The following is a 20244-nucleotide window of genomic DNA, read 5'->3' as shown; positions in this document are numbered from 1 at the left end:
CTCTCTTCTCTTCTCCCGCTCCACCCCAGCTTAGCTTAGTTTAACACTCTCCAGCCTATGTCCCCCATCTATCTCTCTTCCTGGGTCTAGAACCAAATATTCTGTAGCCTTTTGGAGGGCTCCCATGCCCCTTGGACAGCTAAAATTTAACATATCCGGAAACAACTCATAGTTCTGCCCATGACTGATTTCTCTTGGTATCTCTGCCTCACCCTCGCAGTCACCTACCTTTGAAACCCCGGTGTCTCCCCCTCCTCCCTTTTGTCCACTCCATCACTGTGGGTTCTGCCTCCAGTGCTGCAGATGCCAAACCTCTCCTTTCTGTCCCCTGCCCTGTGTTGGGTGACCATCACCTCTCACCTGTATACTCCTGGAAGTTACCCAACTGCTTTCCGTCCCGTTTCTTCCCCTTTTGTACACCCTGCTTACGACTGCCAGGGGCATATCATCTGGTATCATGAGGCCTTCCGAGTCTCCTCCTTGCTTCCAGAGTGAAGCCCACACTTGGCTCTGGTTCTTTATATAGCCTCCCAAACCCTGCAATACCTGGCCTCTGTCAAACCATTGTGTTTTTAACTTTCAGCACTGAGCGCCAGGGGTGAGGAGGACAAGGACAGATAAAACCCAGTCTCTGCACTTACAGACCGGTGTTGTGCAACAGACCCTAGTTCCTCCCCTCCTCATCCATGAAGTGTCTGGATGGGTGGGGGCCGCTGGGCGGAGGGACGGCCAGGTGGAAGACACTCTGCACGTGACACATGACTTTCATTAGGATGTGGCAGCCGCTCCCGGGACCGGGAGCTGGAGGGGCCAGCTCCCGGGATCAAGGGGTTTGGGCATGAATAGCCTAGGAGGTGGTGAGGGCAGGCTGGCAGCAGACTGGCAGTGATGGGGCTGCGGCAGCCGCTGGGAGGGGCGCGGGAGATTACCTTGACCTCTGAAAGGCGTATACTCCCCGAGCTGGAGCAGACTGCCAGGAGTCATTGCAGCCATTCCCCTGTTTCCAAGCAGGCCTGCAGGGAATCCAGCACAGGCAGGGGAGGGGAAGCTGTACTCATTCCCGCCATCCTCCTCCAATTCATTTTTCAGCCCTTCCTTGTCCGAGGTGCCATACAACGCGATTCCAGCTGCTTGGATCCCTGCTCCACGGGGCACCGTGAGTGTAGGGAGGGCAGCAGCCCAGTGCCAGCTGGTCCTGACAGACCACACAGGCAGAATTTCAGTTGTTGCCAAGCTAAAAGATTGGCACCTTCAATGAGGTCGTATGTGAAAGAGGGCTAGCCAAGGGGGAGCCCCCACCCCTCATTCGTCCCACTCCAAGACACGTGCTCTTCCCACTACACACTTGGCGCTTTGGGTGAGAGCTGAGTTTGAAAAGCTCCAAATGAGCTCCAGTCACCCATCTCAAACTCTGTTGACACCCCGTAGGAAGCGGGGGTTCTCATTCAGCTAGTTCCCTGAAATCCAGGTCAATTCTTCCTGCTCTGGTCTTGGGAAATCTGGCTTACCATACTCCGCTATCACCATTGCATCAGCCTCCAGTTCGTGAGCCCCTCAGTGTCCTTCTCATCGCCTGGCGGTCCCCCAGTGTGAAGAGTGGTGTAGAATGGTCCCCCGCACTGTGATGTGGATGACAGGCAGGAGCCGGGTCTGCAGGGCTCTGACCTTGCAGTGGGGAATGTGAGGCAGGTCTCCACTGGCTGGAACACGAGGTGAGGTGGCAGGCGGGGCTAATCTCTACATTCACGCACGCAGGGGAGGTGTGGGTTCGTGAGGAGAATGTGGAAGCTGGTGGGTCTAGGGTGTCTAGAGATCATTCCCCATTGTGCCCACTTCTCTGTGCTCCCCAAACACCAGCATATCTTTTCTATCCCTCCTTTTGATGGGCTGTAATTTTCTGGACAGAGGACCACATCTTGGTCATCATTGTGTCCTCGGCACGTGGTAGGTGCTTGATGCACATTTGGTAAGGAAGGGTGGGCTTGGATCTTCCTTCTAAATAAGAGAGCCCGAAGAGGCAGCAGGGGCTCCCCGGAGGGCCCATGCACAAACGCTTTAGGGCACGGTATGTGAAAGCTGATCTCCCAGACTGTTTTCAAGGGAAGCTTGCTCAGATTCTGGATGTGGAATCGATGGATTTTTCCAGTAACTGTGAAAAGAAAAATCTCACTGAGTGAGCAGAAAATGCAAGGACAACTTTCCAAACATAGAGTGGCCTCTCCATCCCATCTGTGATTGCTCAGCTGTTTGCCCTGGAGGATGAGGGCAGGCAGGGCTGGGTCACTAAGCAACCGGGCCCTGGCACCTGCTGGCAGGAGTTGGTGTGGTCCTTCCTCATGTGGGGCCTGGGAGGGGGAGGGTTGGCGCCCAGGGGCCCATGTGAGGAGGCGGGAGAGCCTTCTGTGATGGGTTTCTTCTCTCTGCCTTTCAGCGTGGAGAGAGGCAGGTTCAGGGGAAAGAACCAACATACTTCTCATTTAATTTCCCAGTTTAATTCTAAGCAAGTGGAGACCTTGGTTTGGCAGTCCTGGTAGTTCGAGTATCCTCTGTTGGCTCAGGTGATGTGGGCAGGTGAATCAGTGCTGGGCCCGGGAACCCAAGCCACAAGCCTTCACTGTGTGTGACCTCAGGAAGCAGGCTCACCGCTCAAGTCCTTACTTTCTCCTTCTGTACAATGGGTGACTTGGCCCTCCAGTGAAGAATAAGCGCTAAAGGAGGGCCCAACTTTTGGTTGTGGGACCCCAAGGAGAACTCCCCAGCTTGGGATAATAAAAGACATGGAGATGGGTGATGAATTCTGACATGGGGATGTGGGGTTCATGACTGGGGTGCACGGAGGTATAAAGACCAGGAGGGGGTCTCCTGGCAAATGGCTAGAATGTATAACAGCGACAGTGAATTATTGGGCCCCGATGTGGTGGCAGGTGCTTTCCGTGCGCAGGCTCAGTTTATCCTCGCAACAACCATCTGTGCTTTCCATCTGACAGTGGGGAAACTGAGGTACCAAAGGGGTCATACAGTACTAAGGGGCAGATCCAGGATTCAGGCCCAAGTCTAATGCCAGAACTCCTAGCCCCTAAGCTCTGCCGCTTCTCCTAAAGCTCTTTCCAGAATTTTCCTACTTGAAGCCCCAGCAGTGAGGCCCAAAGGTGCCTACCGATGCAACCCCATGTCGGCAGCACCCATCTTGGAGCTTCTGAGGATGGTGCTCTTTGCCCGGCCATTCAGGAGGGGGAGGAAACCGAACATCCCTGTCCCCGAGGCTGCGTGACACAGTGAGAGGACACACACTTGAGAAGACTCAGAGTCACTTAATAATCACCTAAGACACGTTTCGGTATCACAGATTAGTCCCCAACATCGATGTGGGGTGGGGTTAGCCAGGCGGGCAGCACAGTGACAAGAGGACACGTGTGGGCTGGTGAAGAGGCCCCAGCACCCAGCACCAGCCGGCTTGCCAAGCTGAGGGCATAGGTGGGGTCTCCAGTTAGAGGAAGCCGAGAGGGACTGCCCTCCTTCCCTCGGGCCAGTGCACACTGGTGTCCTGGAGTCCCCAGCCACCCCACCCCTTGTAGTAAGGGTGGGCCATGCAGGCGTGCTGGGCGCTGGGTACTGGCCCCCACGTGCCGCTCTCCACCTCTGAATTATCCGAATCTTTGATGGCATCGAATGCCCTGTACTTGAAGGAGCTCCAGTGAGCTGGAGCCCGGACATAGTAGGAGACGGTGCCCCTGCAGCCAGGGCGCCCACGTCCTGTGCGGCCCAGGAGAGGGCCTGCAATTACAACACACGAGCCGGGCTCCTAAAGCCACCCTCCGCCCCCCGGCATGGCCCGTGATTCTGCTGGCTTTGACTCTGTGCTCTCAGAGCCCATGGGATGGTCCACGGAGCTGAGGAGCCCTTTTTCAGAGTGTTCTTGTGCAGGGAGGTCCCCTCTGTGAGAGAGAGGAAGCAGTTTGGAGGTGGCCGTGGACGGCTCTGAAGGCGAGTCAATACCCAGCTCCCAGCGTGATGACTTCAGAAGTATACCATGACTCTGGGGCCTGCAGAAGAAAGAAGACACAGAAACACAGACGTGTTTCCCCAAATCTTCCTCTTGCTGACACATCCACTTCCCTAGGGGTGTATGAAGTTGGAAAGCCGGACATGGCCCCTTGACCGTGGCCAGCTATGATGGGTTGGAGGGAGAGCATCTGAGGCAGGTTGGGGAGTCCCCGCTACTTGGGTCACCTGACAACTCCGGCTGCTTCAGAATGGGTGTGCTTGGGCCTTTTTGTCCCGAGACTCCTTCAGATCTCTAAACCCAGGCTTCTGTGTGCCTGAGCACCTCTCTAGAGAGCCACCTGGGAAGCTCTACGACCCTCCCCTCGCTGCAGAGCTCCTCTGTTTGGATCAGCCCTAGTGTCCTGCCCTTTGTTAGTGCACGCAGGAGAGTGGCCTGTGGCCAGGAAGAGAGCCTGGCCCCTGGAGGATGATGGGGCCTACGTGCTTGGAAGTGGGATCGACTCCTCACTTGCTTGGAATATAGAAAGTAAGGGACGCTCCCAACTATATGGGAACCAGATGAAACAGGCTGGTTACAAGGCCTCCAGGCTCCTCTGCCCTTGGAATCCTCTTTTTTTTTTTTAATTGTGATAAAATATATGCTACGTAAAATTTACCATCTTAACCATTTTTACGTGTGCCGTTCCGTGGCATGAGGCACATTCACAATGTTGTGCAGCCACCACCACCGTCCATCTCCAGAACTTTCCATCTTCTCCGGCTGAAACTCTGTCCCCAGTAGACGGAAGTCCCCCGTTTGCCTCCCCCCAGTGCCCCTGGCAGCCGCCATTCTGCGTTCCATCTCTGTAGATCTGACTGCTCTGGGAACCTCACGTAACTAGAATCATACAGTATTTGTCTTTATGTGACTGGCTTATTTCGCTGAGCATAATGTCTTCAGGGTTCATCCACGTTGCAGCATGTGCCAGAATTTCCTTCTTTTTTACGGATGAATAACATTGCATTGGATGTCTACAGCACATTTTGTTCATCTACCCGTGTGTGCATCGGTGGGTGGCTTCTGCCTTTTGGTTAGTGTGAATAGTGCCGCTGTGAACATGAGTGTCCAAACACCTGTTTAAGTTTTATTCTCATCTCTTTCAGGTGTATGCCCAAAAGTGGCCTTGCTGGATAATATGATGATTCTTTGTGTTTAATTTTTTGAGGAATTGCCATGCTGTTTCCCAGGCGGCTTTAGCATTTTGCATTCCCACCAGCAATGTACAGGCTTCTGATTTCTCCACAATCTTGCCAATGCTTTGTATGTTCTGTGTTTTTGATAATGGCCATCCTAAAATGAGCATGAGATGGCATCTCGTTGTGGTTTTGATTTGCATTTCCCTAATGATTAGTGATGTTGATACATCTTTTCATGTTCTTACTGGCCATCTGTATATCTTTGGAGAATGCCTATTCAAGTCTTTTGTCCATTTTTTTAAAATTGTTTTTTTTCTATGTTGTTGTTGGCTTGTTGGGGTTCTTTATATGTCCTGGGTAGTGGTCCTTTGTCAGACATATGATAAGTGGAATCTTGTTTAAATTGCTTCTGAAAGAGCAGGGTCCAGCCTTCAGAGAGACCGGAGTCTGGGACGGGGTAGTGAGACCCACTCAGTCCCGGCCCACCATCATCCCTGATTCACTGCTTAGTGCTCTGGACCACTCCTGTCTCACTCCACAGCTCTCTGCTTCTGGGTGGTCTGGGAATGCAGGGATGGAAAAGGTACAGTCGCTGGCTTTGGAGCCAAACTAAGGAAGCAGGGAGACGGAAAGGAGGCTGACCTAGGTGAGGCTGGGTGAGGGGACAGGGACCTAGATGGAAATCCAGTGAGGAAAACTAACCTGGAGAAAGACCTTCTCTTGCCCTAGGAACCCCAAAGGCATGAGAAAATGCCCCAAGGGAAAACTCCTGTGGCCGTTGAAGTAGAATGGGTGTCACCCCCTTCTGCCTGGATTCACACTTGAGACCTCTGAGCTGAAAAGGGGGCTTCAGGAAGGCCCACGGCAGGGGAGAGTAGAGATGGAAGGGGTTTGCATCATCTACGGGGGTCTCCTCTGATTCCCAGTTATTGTCTCACAAGTCAGTAGATGCCGTGGACTAGGATATAGGAGCCTTATGCAATTCTGGAACCTTTGAATCTTCCCGTATTTGTTTGGGGATTTGTGTGCATGTGTGTGTGCACATGTGTGTGCGTGCACATGTGTGTCTTATTACTTCTTTGTGTTTTATTCAGTTGATTAGGCGAATGTTTAATGAGCCCTTCCTGTCTGCCAGGCACTGTCCGGGGAGCTACATCAGTGAACAGAGCAGTCCCTGTCCTCAGGGAGCTTACCTTCTGTTATCAAGCTGCAGGGAGGTGGGCTGATTGGCAGAGGCAGCCAGGCCACTGTGTCCAGGCCACGGCCAGGCAGGGGTGGCCAGGCAGGGGTGTGGGGGGAGTGTCAGGAAGACCTCTAGGGCAGAGTACACGTGCAGCGTTCCAGAGGGCAGAAGAGCAAATAGTGTCCCTGGGGCCCACAGTGGCGAGGAAAAGAGAGGGAGGGAGTCCATCTAGGCCTGCGAGGGGTCCCTGGGACTAGGGTAACCAAATATGCTGGTTTGCCCGGGACTGTCCTGATTGTCGCACTGAAGGTCCTGCATCCCAAGAAAACTCTCAGTTCCTCAGGTCACCCTACCTGGGACTCCGGCGTTGAAAGCACTGCTGCCTTATTCACGAGACACGGTGGCCTATGGTGCCAGAGGGACCCGCGATACTTTAAGGGCCCACAAAAGTGTTTTGATTTCTTTTAAAATCAGGAGGAAGAAATCCTTTGTTTTCTATATAATAATAATATATTTTTCTTGATATCAGTGCTATCAAAACATAAAATTTCCTATCTTTGTTTTTTTTAATGGTGGAAGAGGGGCCCATAGCACTGAAGACAAAAGTGCTTAGGACACACAGAGTCACAACCTGGCTTTGGCTGAAGGGCCTGTCAGGAGATCAAGGTTAAGGCAAGAGGACTCCCACATTGAGTCAGCCCCACCGCCCAACCTTTCCTCTGCCCTGCCAGACCGATGACCGCTGCCGCTGACGACGGTTACGATGATGGTTCGCTAGCTGCTGTTTCTCGAGTGCTTACTCTATGCGTGCATTGTGCTAAGCGCTTCCAGATGTGCAATCTCATTTCATCCCCGCGACAAGTGTGTAGAGAAGGCCTCATTACCTGCGTTTCTCAGACGGAAATCCGAGTCTCAGGGACGCTGACTTGCCCACGTGCACAGACAACTGAGGGCACGCCAGCCGTGCAGGGCGGTGTGGTCTGGCAGTGAGGAGCAGGGGCTCTGGGTAATAACACACAGCCCTCACTGAGTTATGGCAAAGATGAAATGAGACTGTGACTGCGAAACCCTGGCCTGTTGGCGATTTTTGCTATTATAACAAGGCACCGCAGGGCTTGAACCCAGGTCACTGCGGCTCCAAGGCCCGCGGGGAGCTGATGTTCTCTGGTCCTGACTCACCCCAGAGGACCCGCCCCTGCTTGTAGACTGAGATGGCCACCTCAGTGAGGGGCACTGTGCGTGGGCTCCAGGACACGCCGGCCACCCGGGGAGCCCGCTGGCATGGCCTTCATCACGTGCACACATGCGGAGCTGATCTGGCTGCCCAGAAGCGCCGAGGCTCTGCGCAGACGGCGCCTGCTGTCTGGTGTTCATGGTGCACGCATCTCTGTCTTCCCTCCACAGATAGCCTGTGCGCTCCCCAGGACGGGGGCCATGGCTGGCCGCTTTCATGTCCCAAGGTGCCTTTCACACTCCCCACCCCATGGGCAACTCAATCAGTTACTGTTGACTGACTGTCTGCGTTGACCATCTGCTCTACAGTTTTGTCTTTGGGGACTTCAGTCTCTTTCCAGTTTCTCATGTCCCACCCCCTTTTTATTTCCTGCTCCTCTACCTCCCCCGCCCTCCCCAGAACAGCTCAAATTCTGCATGGCTCTGCTTGTAGGGATTGGCTCCGTGATGAAGCCCGCCCCTTCCTTCCTCTGATGGGAGTAACCTACTGGAGAACACAGTTCAGGAGTTTCCAATCCTTTTACTTCTGGGACATTGGACAGCTCCATGGAAGGATCTGGGGGAATCAACCCCTTCACTGCCCAGGGTGAGGCTGGGACAATCATTCCAGAACATGGACCATCTGCGACCTGGAAGGGGGCCCTGTGGTGAGACCCTGTGGGGCTTCCTCTTTCCCGTCTGGTTGAGGCCATCACCAAGGGACCAATGAGCCTTGCATGTGGTCTGGGCTTTGGGCAGGGCGTTCCCAGCCCAGGCAGAGGGGTGTCTGCCCCTTTCCTCTGAGATTCCTATTCAGGACAGGCTTAACAGAAACATCAGGTGTGTGGGGCCCGTGCCGCTGTTGGGCAGCAGGGTAGGTGCGAGGTGTCCACAGATGTCCTTCTCATGCAGGAAGGCCTCGCCGAGGCTCTCCCCTCTCCCGACATAGGCCTGGGGTTGGTTTCCAAGGGGCGAGAGAGTGGCTGCTGGCAGATTTGCTAAGAGCTGAGAAAGAGGAAGTGTGGCAAAGACTCATGGTGAATGGCTTCCGGGATAGTTTTTGTTTTGTTTCCTTGGGTTGTGTGAGTTAGGAAGGTGTAAAGCTACTTGAGTTTGGCTCACACGGTGACTTACAGATGAGCAGAGAAAGCAAGTGGCCAGTGGTGAGACAAGTAAGGCTGTAGAGGTGAGACGCGTTCTCATACCGTCTTACAACAGTCATTACCACTGCATTTCGGGCAAGCCCAGCCGTCCTCCGAGGGGCCCCCACCCCCACCCCCAGCTCTCTGAAATAGAAGAGGAAGCAGTGACGAAAGAAGCCACCCTCCGATGTAAACTCGTAGAGCTGCAAAGGGGTCTCACTTCGTGATTTCACAGATGAGGAAACTGAGGCCCCGAGAGGGGAAGTGACTTGCCGGAGGCCGTCGGTCATGACGGTGTTGCACTGGTTCCTACCAGGAAGCCGTAAAGAGCTGAGCCACGGGGCTGGCCAGCCAGCCGAAGCCCGCGGCCCTTGCGGCCTTGCCTTGGCATCAGCCTCTTGGGGTGCCGGTCAGCGGGACATGTCCTGGGCCTGACTGCAGCCCGTGGCAGGGCCCTGGGCTGGGCGCCACCCAGTCTACTCCACCCTGTCCTTGCCTCCTCCTTGGAGGTCACCGCAGAGCTCTGCGGAGCCTTGCAAGGGGTAGGACAGAAGCACCATCATCAGACATCAGGTCCGTCTCCCTCCAGGGAGCATCTAATTGGGAAGATGGGATTAACACATGTGAAATAATAATTAAACAATAAAAGGCAGCATATAATTAGATCCAAATGCAGCCGCACAGGCTGTGAAGACACCTCCATGGTCCTTGTAGTAGTGGATTTGTCAGCCAGCAGCTGCAGAGGCCCGTGGCATGTGGTAATTTGCAGCTTGGCGACGACAGGAATCTGAGGCTTCGGGGCCACGGGGCTGGGGTTTGGGAGTCATTCCCCGAGCCAGTGCGTGAGCCCTACTGCCCACGAGCATCCCTTCCTCAGCCAGCCTGTTGCCTCCTCATGGGAGACAGAAAGACAGTAAGCACAACTCCAATGAAGCGATGATGCCTTTGCCCACTTGCACAACATGTCCATTAAGTGAGAGTGAGGACCAGGGGTGTGAGGAAACACAGGAAGTACATGGCTCTCGGCAAGAGTATCATTCAGAAGAAAGGCAGCATCCGGTACAAACCTGTATATGCCTTCCTCCAATTGGGAATGAAAATGTCGGAGATCTCCTATGGTAGGAGAGTGGAGAGTGAGGACACCGCCATGGGCGATGGCACCAGGGGAGATGGGAGCTGTGTATTCTAAGCAGGAGAAACCGCCCAATGGCGTAGAGCAGAGGTGAGCAAACTACTGCTCATGCACCGGATGCCATAAATAAAGTTTTATTGAAACATAGCCATGCTTGTCCTGCGGCTGCTTTGTGCTACAGTGGCAGAGTTAAGTAGTTACAACAAAGACCGTATGGCCAGCAAAACCTACAGTATTTACTACCTGGCCCTCTGCAGAAAAAGTTTGCCAGCCACCAGAGCCAACAAACTCTATGGCATGGTGGTCAAGCCTGATTAAGTGCTCAAGGAAAATGAGAAATGAGACTGGCTCATAGGGGTAGGACTTTGTAAGCCTGGGATGACCGTAACCATATGTGCCTTTGGATGGGTTTGATAATTTCCAAAATGGTTTTTGCACCCATTATCTCATTTGGTCTTACCTTGGCATGAATCCTATCAGGCAATAAAGGATTTGTATTTCAAATTGACAGATAAAGCTGAGGCTTAAGGAGGTTATCGGATCTCCTCAAGATCTCTTAGTTAGTAATGGGGATCAGAACCCAAATGCATGCTTCTGTCCATCCTGCAGGTATTTCCTCAGCCTCTACTTGTTCCGAGCTGCATCTAGGCTCTGGGATGCCGTGATGGATAAGACAGGTATGGGTGCTTCTCTTACGGAACTCCGTCTACACTGAAATCCAAGGCTCATTGCTCTGTAATTCCTAGGGAGAAATAAGATCTTTCCCCCTACTCCTTGTAGGCAATAAGGAGCCATTGAAGGTTCTTGAGCAAGTACCTATTATCCATTTCATGCTTGGTGCCGCTGGGCACAGAGAATAAATAGAAGCATGGTGTAGGTCGTTAAGAAAATTCACTCTAGCTGAGAAGACAACTCAAGATAGAGAGATAGCCTACTTGGAGGTTAATATAAGTAGATGAGTATTGAAGTGCCAGATGGTATAGTGCTAGCTTTAGGTGTGGGTTCGCTTTAACTTTGCTGGTGCTCAGTTTCCTCATCTGTGAAATGGGCATTCCCATGCATTTGTGGGGAGGATGAAGTGAACTAACACATGCCAAGTGATCAGAGTGCTGCCTGGCATACGTAGCTGGTAAATAAATAAAATAAGGGATGGTCATCATCACCATCATTCAAGGCAGGAGTGGTCAGAGAGGCCGGGGCAAGTTGAAGGACCTCAGGTGGGCAGATGGGAGCGATACGATGAAAACATCATGAAGGGAGAAGAGGCTGAGGAGTTTAACAAGAGGGAGAGTGAAATTTTTGGCAAAAATGAAGTTTGTGTGACTCGGGTCAAGAAAAAAAATGGCATGAAGGTAGCTGATGTATCAGAACGTATCTGATTCTCCTCAGCTCACTGCTCACCCTGGGGCCCCCTTGTTGCTGGGGCTTTGACGGGCTGCCCTGTGTCCACTTGGGGATACTAGAAGCCACAGGACTCACTCCGAGCCTCTTCTTCCCCAGTGACCAAAATCAAGACATGTGTCATTGATTAGAACGCAGTTAGAGGCACCTGGGTTGCTCAGTCGGTTAGGTGTCTGACTCTTGATTTTGGCTCAGGTCACGATCTCATGGTTCCTGAGTTCAAGCCCCAGGTGGGGCTTTGTGCCGACAGCACGAAGCCTGCTTGGGATTCTCTCTCTGCCCCTCCCCTGCTCATGCTCTCTTTGTCTCTCTCAAAATAAATAAATTGAAAAAAAAACTTTAATAAAAGAATGCAGAGCTAACCAATGTTTGGGTTTCTTTTTTTTTTTTAAGTTTTATTTTTTTACTTATTTTTGAGAGAGACAGACAGAGAGAGAGAGAAAGCATGGGAGGGGGCAGAGAGAGAGAGGGAGAGAGAGAGAATCCCAAGCAGGCTGTGCACTGTCAGCACGGAACCTGATGGGGGGCTTGAACTCATGAACCACAAGGTCATGACCTGAGCCGAAATCAAGAGTCAGACCCTTAACCAACTGAGCCACCCACGCACCCCTGGGTTTCTTCTTAAAGTAAAATTCAACTTCAGGTAAATCTGCTCTGAGACAGGCCCCAGACCACAGGGATGGTCCTCTTAACTTTGATGTTAAGGATAATATTTTCTAATGTTTATTTATTTTTGAGAGAGAGAGAGAGAGAGAGAGCCAATGGGGGAGGGACAGAGAGAGCGGGAGACACAGAATCCAAAGCAGGCTCCAGGCTCTGAGCTGTCAGCACAGAGCTCAACATGGGGCTCGAACTCACGAAACTGTGAGATCACGACCTGAGCCGAAACCAAGAGTCCGACGATCAACCGACTGAGCCACCCACGCGCCCCTGTGATATTTTAATAGAAAAGTTTGAGGATCACTCTCTCGGGGGAGCATTTCTGTTCTGACCCCTAGCAGCTAGCCTCTTCACGTGGCTGTACCCTAATAAACTTGAGCCCTGAGAGGCAACGCAGCCCTTTCCATAGCTTAGGATGTGGGAGCACAAACCTGTTTTTCACCAGTGTCTTGGATGTGCCAGCTGCATCGGGAGCAGCTAAACCATCTGCCACCGATGCCAGCGGCTTAATCAGAGCGGATGAATTCCATGCCAGATGCACCGAGATGTGTAAACCCCCTACGAGGGACACCTCGCAGGCCGATGCCGGTATTTGTTCAATCAGAGTGAGTTCCCGTTCTGTCTCCATCTTGGGCTAACCTAGGAGACAAAATGCTAGCTGCGTGGTTTCTAGCTTTGTACCCGTGAACGGAAACAAATCTTTCACTTTGAGGACTTGAAAATCTGGCGGGTGAATAGAAATTGAGGTCTTTGCCTTACCCTCTGAAGATTACTGTATTATTGACCTTGTTCACAGAGCAGATACTTCCTTTTAGGTAAACCTCCGGGCAGTGAATATCTGTAGGTGGCCAAGTGTTAATTCTGCTGCTGGATGGCGACCCTTGGGATCTGAAATGGGCTGCGAGGGGTCTATACCAGTTCTTCTCAAACATTGCTGAACATCAGAATTACCTCTGCCCAGGCTGGACCCCAGGCTGGACCCTCTGCCCAGGCTGGACCCCAGGCCATAAATCAGAATCTCCAGGATGGAGCCCAGTGTTTTTAGAGATCCCCTAGATGATTCCGTGTGTAGCCAAATTTAAGAACCATGGGCCTAGGAGCACCTGGGTGTGGCTCCGTCGGTTGAGCATCTGACTCCTGATTTTGGCTCAGGTCATGATCTCATGGTTTGTGGGTTCGGACCCCACATCAGGCTCTGGGCTGACAGTGCAGAGCCTGCTTGGGATTCTCTCCGTCTCTCTCTGCCCCCTCCCTTGCTTGCACTCTCTCTCTCTCTCAAAATAAATAAATAAACATTAAAAAAATTAAAAAAAAAGAAAGAAAGAAAGAACCACTGGCCTCGCTTCTGTATCATCCCTGGGAAGGAAGGGATTAGTGAGCTCCCGTGGCTGTGGCTGGCTGGCTCGCTGGCTGGCCTGCTTTGGCAGGTGCTTCATCCAATCCATGGGTCAGATCTCGTCTGGCAGATGCAGTCTGGGCGGCAAGCATAGCGGCCCCAGGTGCTGACACACCAGGCTGGGGGACTCCACGTGTTGGCCACACAGGGTTCCTGGCACTTCCAACGGGGCGGGGAGACCAGGATGCCTGTCTTTTGCATCAGTCCTGGAAGGGGTGACCTCGGCTGCTTGCGTCACTTCCCCAGGTTTGTGGCGGGAAAGGGGGTGGATAGATGGGTTATCTGCTGAAGGAAAGGGGAACAGGAAGAAGAAGAAACCTTTAGTCACAGTAGCTCTGCCTCTTGCTGTGTACAGACCCAAGCCCGGAACAATCGGCTTTTGCAAGCTGTGACACAGCTGCCTTTTCTGACAGGGAAATGGCTGTAGCCAGTTGGAAGCTATGAGAGGAGATCTTTCAGGAGCTTCGAGAGTTTCCATCATTTAACTTTTTTTTTTTTGTAGACAAGTTTGAGAAAGCTGTGAACTCCTGAGGAGGGGACAGCCTGCGTGCTTCACGGCTGGAAAGGGGGGAGCACATGGTAGTAACCAGATGACTGGTCTTTCTGGCCGGAAGCTCCCAGGGCTGAGCCTCCGCTAGGCACACGTGGCCCCATAGGGATGAGCCCCGCTGTGGGGAGGGTTGGGAGGGTTTCTGGGGCAGTGTGTGTCTCCAGGAACTAACTGTGGGAACGGATGAGGAATCAGGAGCTCCGTTTGAGGAGCTGGGTTAATGAATTGACAGTGAATGAAGAAGGCACTCTGTGAGGCTCGTATCACCTGCTACTTACCTCAAGCAAACAGGAGATGCCCTGGCCTGTGCTCCCCCTTGGGTGGTCTTCGATGGGATCAAGGTCCAGTTCAAGAGCCTGAGCGGCCACGTAGGAAAAGGGTGGGTCCTGCCTCCTGGCAGCTACATCCCACTTGCGGGATGAGAAGTCCCTCCTTGACGTCTTTGCAGGTGTTGCGGTGCCCGTGGGTCCTGATGCCTCTGGGGCCTGGCCCACTCATCAGATACACCTTGGATGAATGTTTCACAGGTCCCATCGTTTATAGGCCTTGGTTTAACAGCTGCACCCCCCAGCCTGGAGGGGTGGAATTTCAGCGGGCATTATGGGAGTGGCAGAAGCTGCCTAGAGTGGCCAGGTGGTGAATCAAGAAGAACACGGGCTGCAGATTTAGACGGGCTCTGCTCTACTCAGCTGCTTACTAGCAGTGGGACCACAGATCTGTTCCTTAACCCCTCTAAGCCTCAGTTTTATAATCTGTAAAATGGGAGTAGCGTAGGGGGTATGTGAGAGAAGGTATGTGAAAGCACATAGCACAATGCTGTTACTTTCAGGACCCCTGAGGAATAGTACAGGGGGGAGCAGACAAGCCAAGGGAAGATGCTGCGATGGAAAAGGGGTGTGGGCTTATCTCCATGCAGAGGGGCGGGGGCGGGCGCCACGCCAGCTCACCACAGCAGCCACAGAACATGTTATCGGCCCCGGGGAGGGGGGTGGGAAAGCAGGAGGAGGAAGTGAGGGCATCCTGCTGGGTGTGCCCAATCTCCATGGACAGCCTGCTGGAGGGAGGACAGCCAGGGCGGGCTCTGTTGGGGGCACCCATTGTGTTCAACTGGGTGGTGTTGCCGTGACGGGGTGGGTGTGAAGTTCCCCGACCAAACCACACCCCTGAAGGGTGGTGTCAGGGAGGCAGCCAGGAGAACACAGACGCTCCGCCTCTCTGGGCCTGTTTCCCCATTTGCCAAAGGAGAATCCTGATCCGCGTTGAGTCTGCTAGATTTCTAAAATCAGGCGAGTTCTGGGTGGGTTTTTCCCAAACCATGGCTCCTGCACTCCGGGCCACACACAGGCAGCATGGAGACAAGATTGAGAAGCTGGGCGGCAGGGAGGTTGGGAGAAATGCAGGGAAATAACGAGGGACAGAGTTGCCGAGACCCCAGAATTCACCCCTGAACCCCCTCTACAGCATGAAGGACACTGACCCCCAGCTTCTTCTTCAGTTTTGTTCTTCCCTTACCCTTCCCTAGGGGGAGAGGGCACCAGGGGAGCCCTTGGGAAGGACTCAACAGAACAGCCCGGGAATTTCCTCTCAGTTCTGCACATATGGACAGGGCTCTAGGCAACTTACTGAACTCCTTAGTCCTGGTTGTCTCACTTGTAAAACGTAGGTAATAAACTCCATCTCACAGAGTTCTGGTTCATGAGGATGAAGAGACCGTGCATGCCAAGTTCTCACCACAGAGGGGGTGCTGAGAACATGTTGGTTGTCCCCATGCTCCAGGAGAGGAGGCTGATTCTTTCAATTATTGTAGAAGGACAGCCCCCTGTCCCTTTCTGGTTCACTCATTTGTTTGACAAATATATACAGTTCACCCCTGGGCAACGTCAGGGTTGGGGGCGCTGACCCCCCTGCACAATAAATAATCTGAGTATAACTTTTGACATCCCCAAACCTTCACCACTGATAGCCTACTGTTGACCGGAAACCTTACCAATAACATGAACAGTCGATTAACTCAGTTTTGTATGTTATGTGTATTATACACTGCATTCTTACAATAAAGTGAGCTAGAGAAAAGAAAATGTTATGAAGAAAATCATAAGGGAGAGAAAATACATTTACAGCACTGGACTGTATTTATCGAAAAAGAATTGGTGTATAAGTGGATCCATGCAGTTCAAACCTGTATTGTTCAAGGATCAGCTGAACTGACTTAATTATGTGCAAAATTCTGTGGCTGGTGATGTGGGGCCTGAACTGATGCTCACGTGCCCTTGGTCCCCTGGGTCTGGATGAATTACTGTCTTTCCCATCAGCATATGCTGGGACTGTGTGTACATTCCTTTCTCTCCAGCTCTATTGTTACTTCCTTGAGGAGATGGACCCTGGCTTGCATTTCTCTGCATCTCCCTTAGCATCTAAAGGCTATGTTTTCCATAGCAACCCTCTGTGAGCCAATGCTGCTCTGCTGATTCACCAGATTTGTGGTCGGTGCCCATGTGCTGGGCATGTTCATATTAGTCTCACAGCAAGCCTGAAAGGTAGTTATTTTTCCCATTTCACAGGTGAGGAGACTGAGGTTTAGAGCTATTTCCCCAGGGCTGGCCCGGCTAGGCAGTGGCACCGCTGGAATTTGACCTCTGATTGTTCTCACCGTGAGCCCATGGAATTAGTTTTTACCCCGTGGTGCTGGTGCTCCCTATGCTTGGTCAGGGAGGCCTTTGGGAGGGTGTGGTCCTACCCTTTCTCATCCACTGTGTGCCCACTCTCACTTCTGTGTTCCAGAATGTCTGTAAACCCCCGGAGGAGACGCAGCGCCCGCCCACACTGCAGGAGATCAAACAGAAGATTGACAGCTACAATACCCGGGAGAAGAACTGCCTGGGCATGAAGCTGGTGCGTCGGGCCCGCCCCCATCCACGACCCCGGCCACGCCCCCGGTCACTTGGGCTCCCCTGCTACCCCTCTAGGTTCTGGGGCGGCCCTTCTGAGGCCCCTCCCCTTTCCCCAGGTTTGGGGGCTTGTGCAAGGCTGAGAACCCAGGCGGTCAGGGACCCACCCCCCGGGGCTGCAGGGAAGAATGGGCTTTAGAATAAGATCCAAATCCGTCTCTGGCTCTTCCCACTTTTCGCTTTGGGAACCTTCTTAACGTCCCTAAGCTTCAGTGTGAAAGAGGTATTGGTGCCCACTTGTCGAAGCTGTCCTGAGATTTAAGTAATATAGAGTGACCTGGTACTGCTCCGCCCTCAGGAAGGCCTCACAAGGGCGGTTCGCAGCTCCTTGTCCTCTCCCTCTTGGTTGTTGCACCGTTACAGCCTGCGTCTCAGGAGGCTTCCTTGGACTGTGCAGCGCTCTGAGCAGGGAGGCACCGACTCTGTGCCAGGCTAGCGAAGGCCATCTTCAGTGGGAAGGGAAGGGGAGGAGAAGGTAGAAGAACGCTGCCCCCTGCTGGAGGCTGGTAGCAACTGGCTAGAAAATCCAGTCTCCGGTGGACCTGGGCGTTAAGTCTTGCAGGCTGCTGGTTTGGAAAGAAATACAGGAGGAAATCCAGTGGCCTCTTTACAGGTCACTCCAGGGGCCTCTTTACAGAGCCTTCCTGCTCCTCCCTGGTTTGGAGGGGCAAACTAGAGAGGACGCTCCAGACCCTGCCTCCCAGGAGTGGGGACTCACCAAAGGCAGGGGATTGGGACAGGGAGCCTGAGCCCCCAGAGCGAAAGCCACGGCAGCTCCTCGTGTCCCCCCTGGTTGCTGGATACTGCGTGTCTTCTCTTGGCCCGATGCGGGGCTGGCAGGGGGACAGTGTCTCTGCCCTCCAGCACCTCCAGGTCAGCAGAGATGGGAAGGAACTCGGGGAGACAGGTGGGGGGCTGACTGGGATAGCACTGTTATTAGGAAAGGCCTCTGCAACCACCCCACCCCCTGCCCCTGATCCAGGGCAGTGGCCCAGAGTGGCAGCTAGGATCATGCAAGTCAGACCGGAGCTGACCCATGGGGCACCCCCCACCTTCTTCCTCAGAGTGAAGATGGCACCTACACGGGTTTCATCAAAGTGCATTTGAAACTTCGGCGGCCAGTGACCGTGCCTGCTGGGATCCGGCCCCAGTCCATCTACGATGCCATCAAGGAAGTGAACCTGGCGGCCACCACGGACAAGCGGACGTCCTTCTATCTTCCTCTGGATGCCATCAAGCAGCTGCACATCAGCAGCACCACCACGGTCAGTGAGGTCATCCAGGGGCTGCTCAAGAAGTTCATGGTTGTGGACAATCCCCAGAAGTTTGCACTTTTTAAGCGGATACACAAGGACGGGCAAGGTATGAGAGAGCAAGCTCCCGGCCAGAAACCACCTCTCCCACTGAACCCCTGCCAGACTTGGGTGGGAGGACTGGGCTTCCGCTGGGCACTGCACTCCAGCCATGTGGAAGGGCCACACAGGCACTCTGGGCAGAGAGCTGGACGGGGAGCACGCGCCTGCTCTCGGTGCCCCTCACCTTATACGTGACTGCAGGAAACCCACACCCTGGGCTCCCACTTCCTGATCTGTGGAATGGGAGAGCACCCGCCTGCCACTGCTAATCTTTTGGGAGGTGATGCAAGTGGAAACAAGTTTCCAACTCTCAGCAGACACCAAAAATAAAAGGTCACTCCCTATGTCTTCTCATCAGGTTCATTTCATTAGGTTGGAAGGTTGGCTACTTCCAGTTATAACCACCCTGCGTCTTATTTCCGGGTCTGTCCTCCTCCCCACCTCCGATGAGCCCCTAACTCCCTCTCTTGGTTTGCAGTGCTCTTCCAGAAACTCTCTATCGCTGATTGCCCCCTGTACCTGCGCTTGCTGGCTGGGCCTGACAATGACGTCCTCAGCTTTGTGCTCAAGGAGAATGAAACTGGAGAGGTGGAGGTAGGTCTGGGCCCCTTTGCTGGTTGCACAAACCCAGCCCTCAGGGCACACTGGATGGGGCACCCTCGTGGGCGTCATCCTCCCTACCCAGCATAGCTGGGGGCCCTGTGGAGGCAGCTGGGAAAATGGGCTGAGAAAGAGCCGGGGTAAGTGCTGGGCCAAGGAGGTTCAGTGTCCAAAGCCAGGATTGTAAGCATCCTGGGGGATGCAAGTCAGCGCCTGTGTCTGGCAAGGTCTGTGGAAAGAAAGGATTTCATGGGCTTTATTTCTGAACACCCAGGGTGGAGGGGCACTGGGAAGCTCCTGTGTCCGGGCCCAGGTTGGTTTTGCTCCAGGATGGCCTGAGGCCCAGCAAGCTCCATGCCACACACACTGAGCCGTGTGTCTCTTCCTGGCTCTTAAAAACGGACCTCCTTCCTCAAAGGGGAGTTCATCAGAGTGCAGTGTGGCGGCACGAACTAGGGTGAAATCAGGCTGGCGCCCTGCACGGCCTGGGATACTTGGGAGTTGGAGTCACGGAGGAGTGGCCGAGGGCGGGGGAGCATCCTCGGCGTTTGGCACACTGTGTTCAGTGGAGGCCTAGGGTTAGGGGTCACCGTGGAGATTCGGAGCATCTAGGCAGGTGTTAGGGCTCTGTCCCCTCTCCCTGCTTCAGTCAGGCAGCTGGGCTTCCATCTGACTTACACACTGGAGTCAGATTTTCGGAAAAAGTACTCTGCTGAAAATGTCTGAACGCTGCAGGCCTGGTGCAAAGCTCACGGGCCTGGGAGTTCAGAGACGGGGCTCTAATTCCGGTTCTGCTGCTGCAGCTCTGTCCCAGTAGCTCTACCACCTTCCCTCTGTGGGCTTCGGTCTCCTCAGTTATGCAACGTGGGGATTAAACTAGATAAACCTGAATATTCTTTTGTGCTCAAAAGAGCTTAGGAGTCAAAACCCCTGGCTCCACAGAGTGGGGCGGGGGCTCTGCTCCTGGGTCAGCCTGAGAGCAGTGATGCTTGCCTTCCATCCCGGGAGGCCAGGTCCCATCGGGGCAGGCCTGGGCCAACCGGGCTCTACAGAGCTTTACAGGTTATGTTACCTCATTATCTGCTCTGCCAGCCAAGGGAGGCGGACACCCTAAGCCCGTGGCAGATGAACAAGCAGGCTGAGAAGGGCGCAGTGATGTGCCCAAGATCCCATGGTGGAGTCAGGCTGAAACACAGTCTCCGGGGGCTGAGTCCAGCTCCATCTGCCTCTTGGGGGTCTGCACGTTGAGGGCCTGTTGCTCATCGCCCCACAGCAGACAGCTAGAGAGGCTAGCATGGGCCCCGGGCGGCTCTAGCATCTGAGATCTGAACAGATCTCAGCTGCTACAGAGAAAATGGAAGACGGTTGATTCTCCAAATAAAACACCGCACATGGACTGGTACATCTTGGTCATGAGATGCCAGGATTTGAAATTTGGTTGCTGGTATGACAAGGGAAACCCAAGCTTTATCCACTGCACTTGC

The 20244-nt window shown here is 53.5% G+C and overlaps 1 protein-coding gene across 3 annotated transcripts in view; it reads left to right on the top strand.

Annotated features, from left to right (window-relative positions):
• Positions 1-20244, top strand: part of RASSF5 (Ras association domain family member 5) — a 72676-nt gene that overhangs the window by 44727 nt on the left and 7705 nt on the right. For all 3 annotated transcript variants that reach the window (XM_086693648.1, XM_025921274.2, XM_086693649.1), the window contains 3 exons: positions 16639-16749; positions 17870-18167; positions 18639-18754. In XM_086693648.1, coding sequence (XP_086549774.1) covers positions 16639-16749; positions 17870-18167; positions 18639-18754 — 525 coding nt within the window. The remainder of the gene's footprint in view (positions 1-16638; positions 16750-17869; positions 18168-18638; positions 18755-20244) is intronic.

This window comes from Puma concolor, chromosome E4, assembly GCF_028749965.1.
Source record: "Puma concolor isolate L17-30 chromosome E4, mPumCon1.1.hap2, whole genome shotgun sequence".
Classification (NCBI taxonomy): Eukaryota; Metazoa; Chordata; class Mammalia; order Carnivora; family Felidae; genus Puma; species Puma concolor.
The sequence above is the reverse complement of the archived record's forward strand: the minus strand, read 5'-3'. Positions and strand labels throughout refer to the sequence as shown.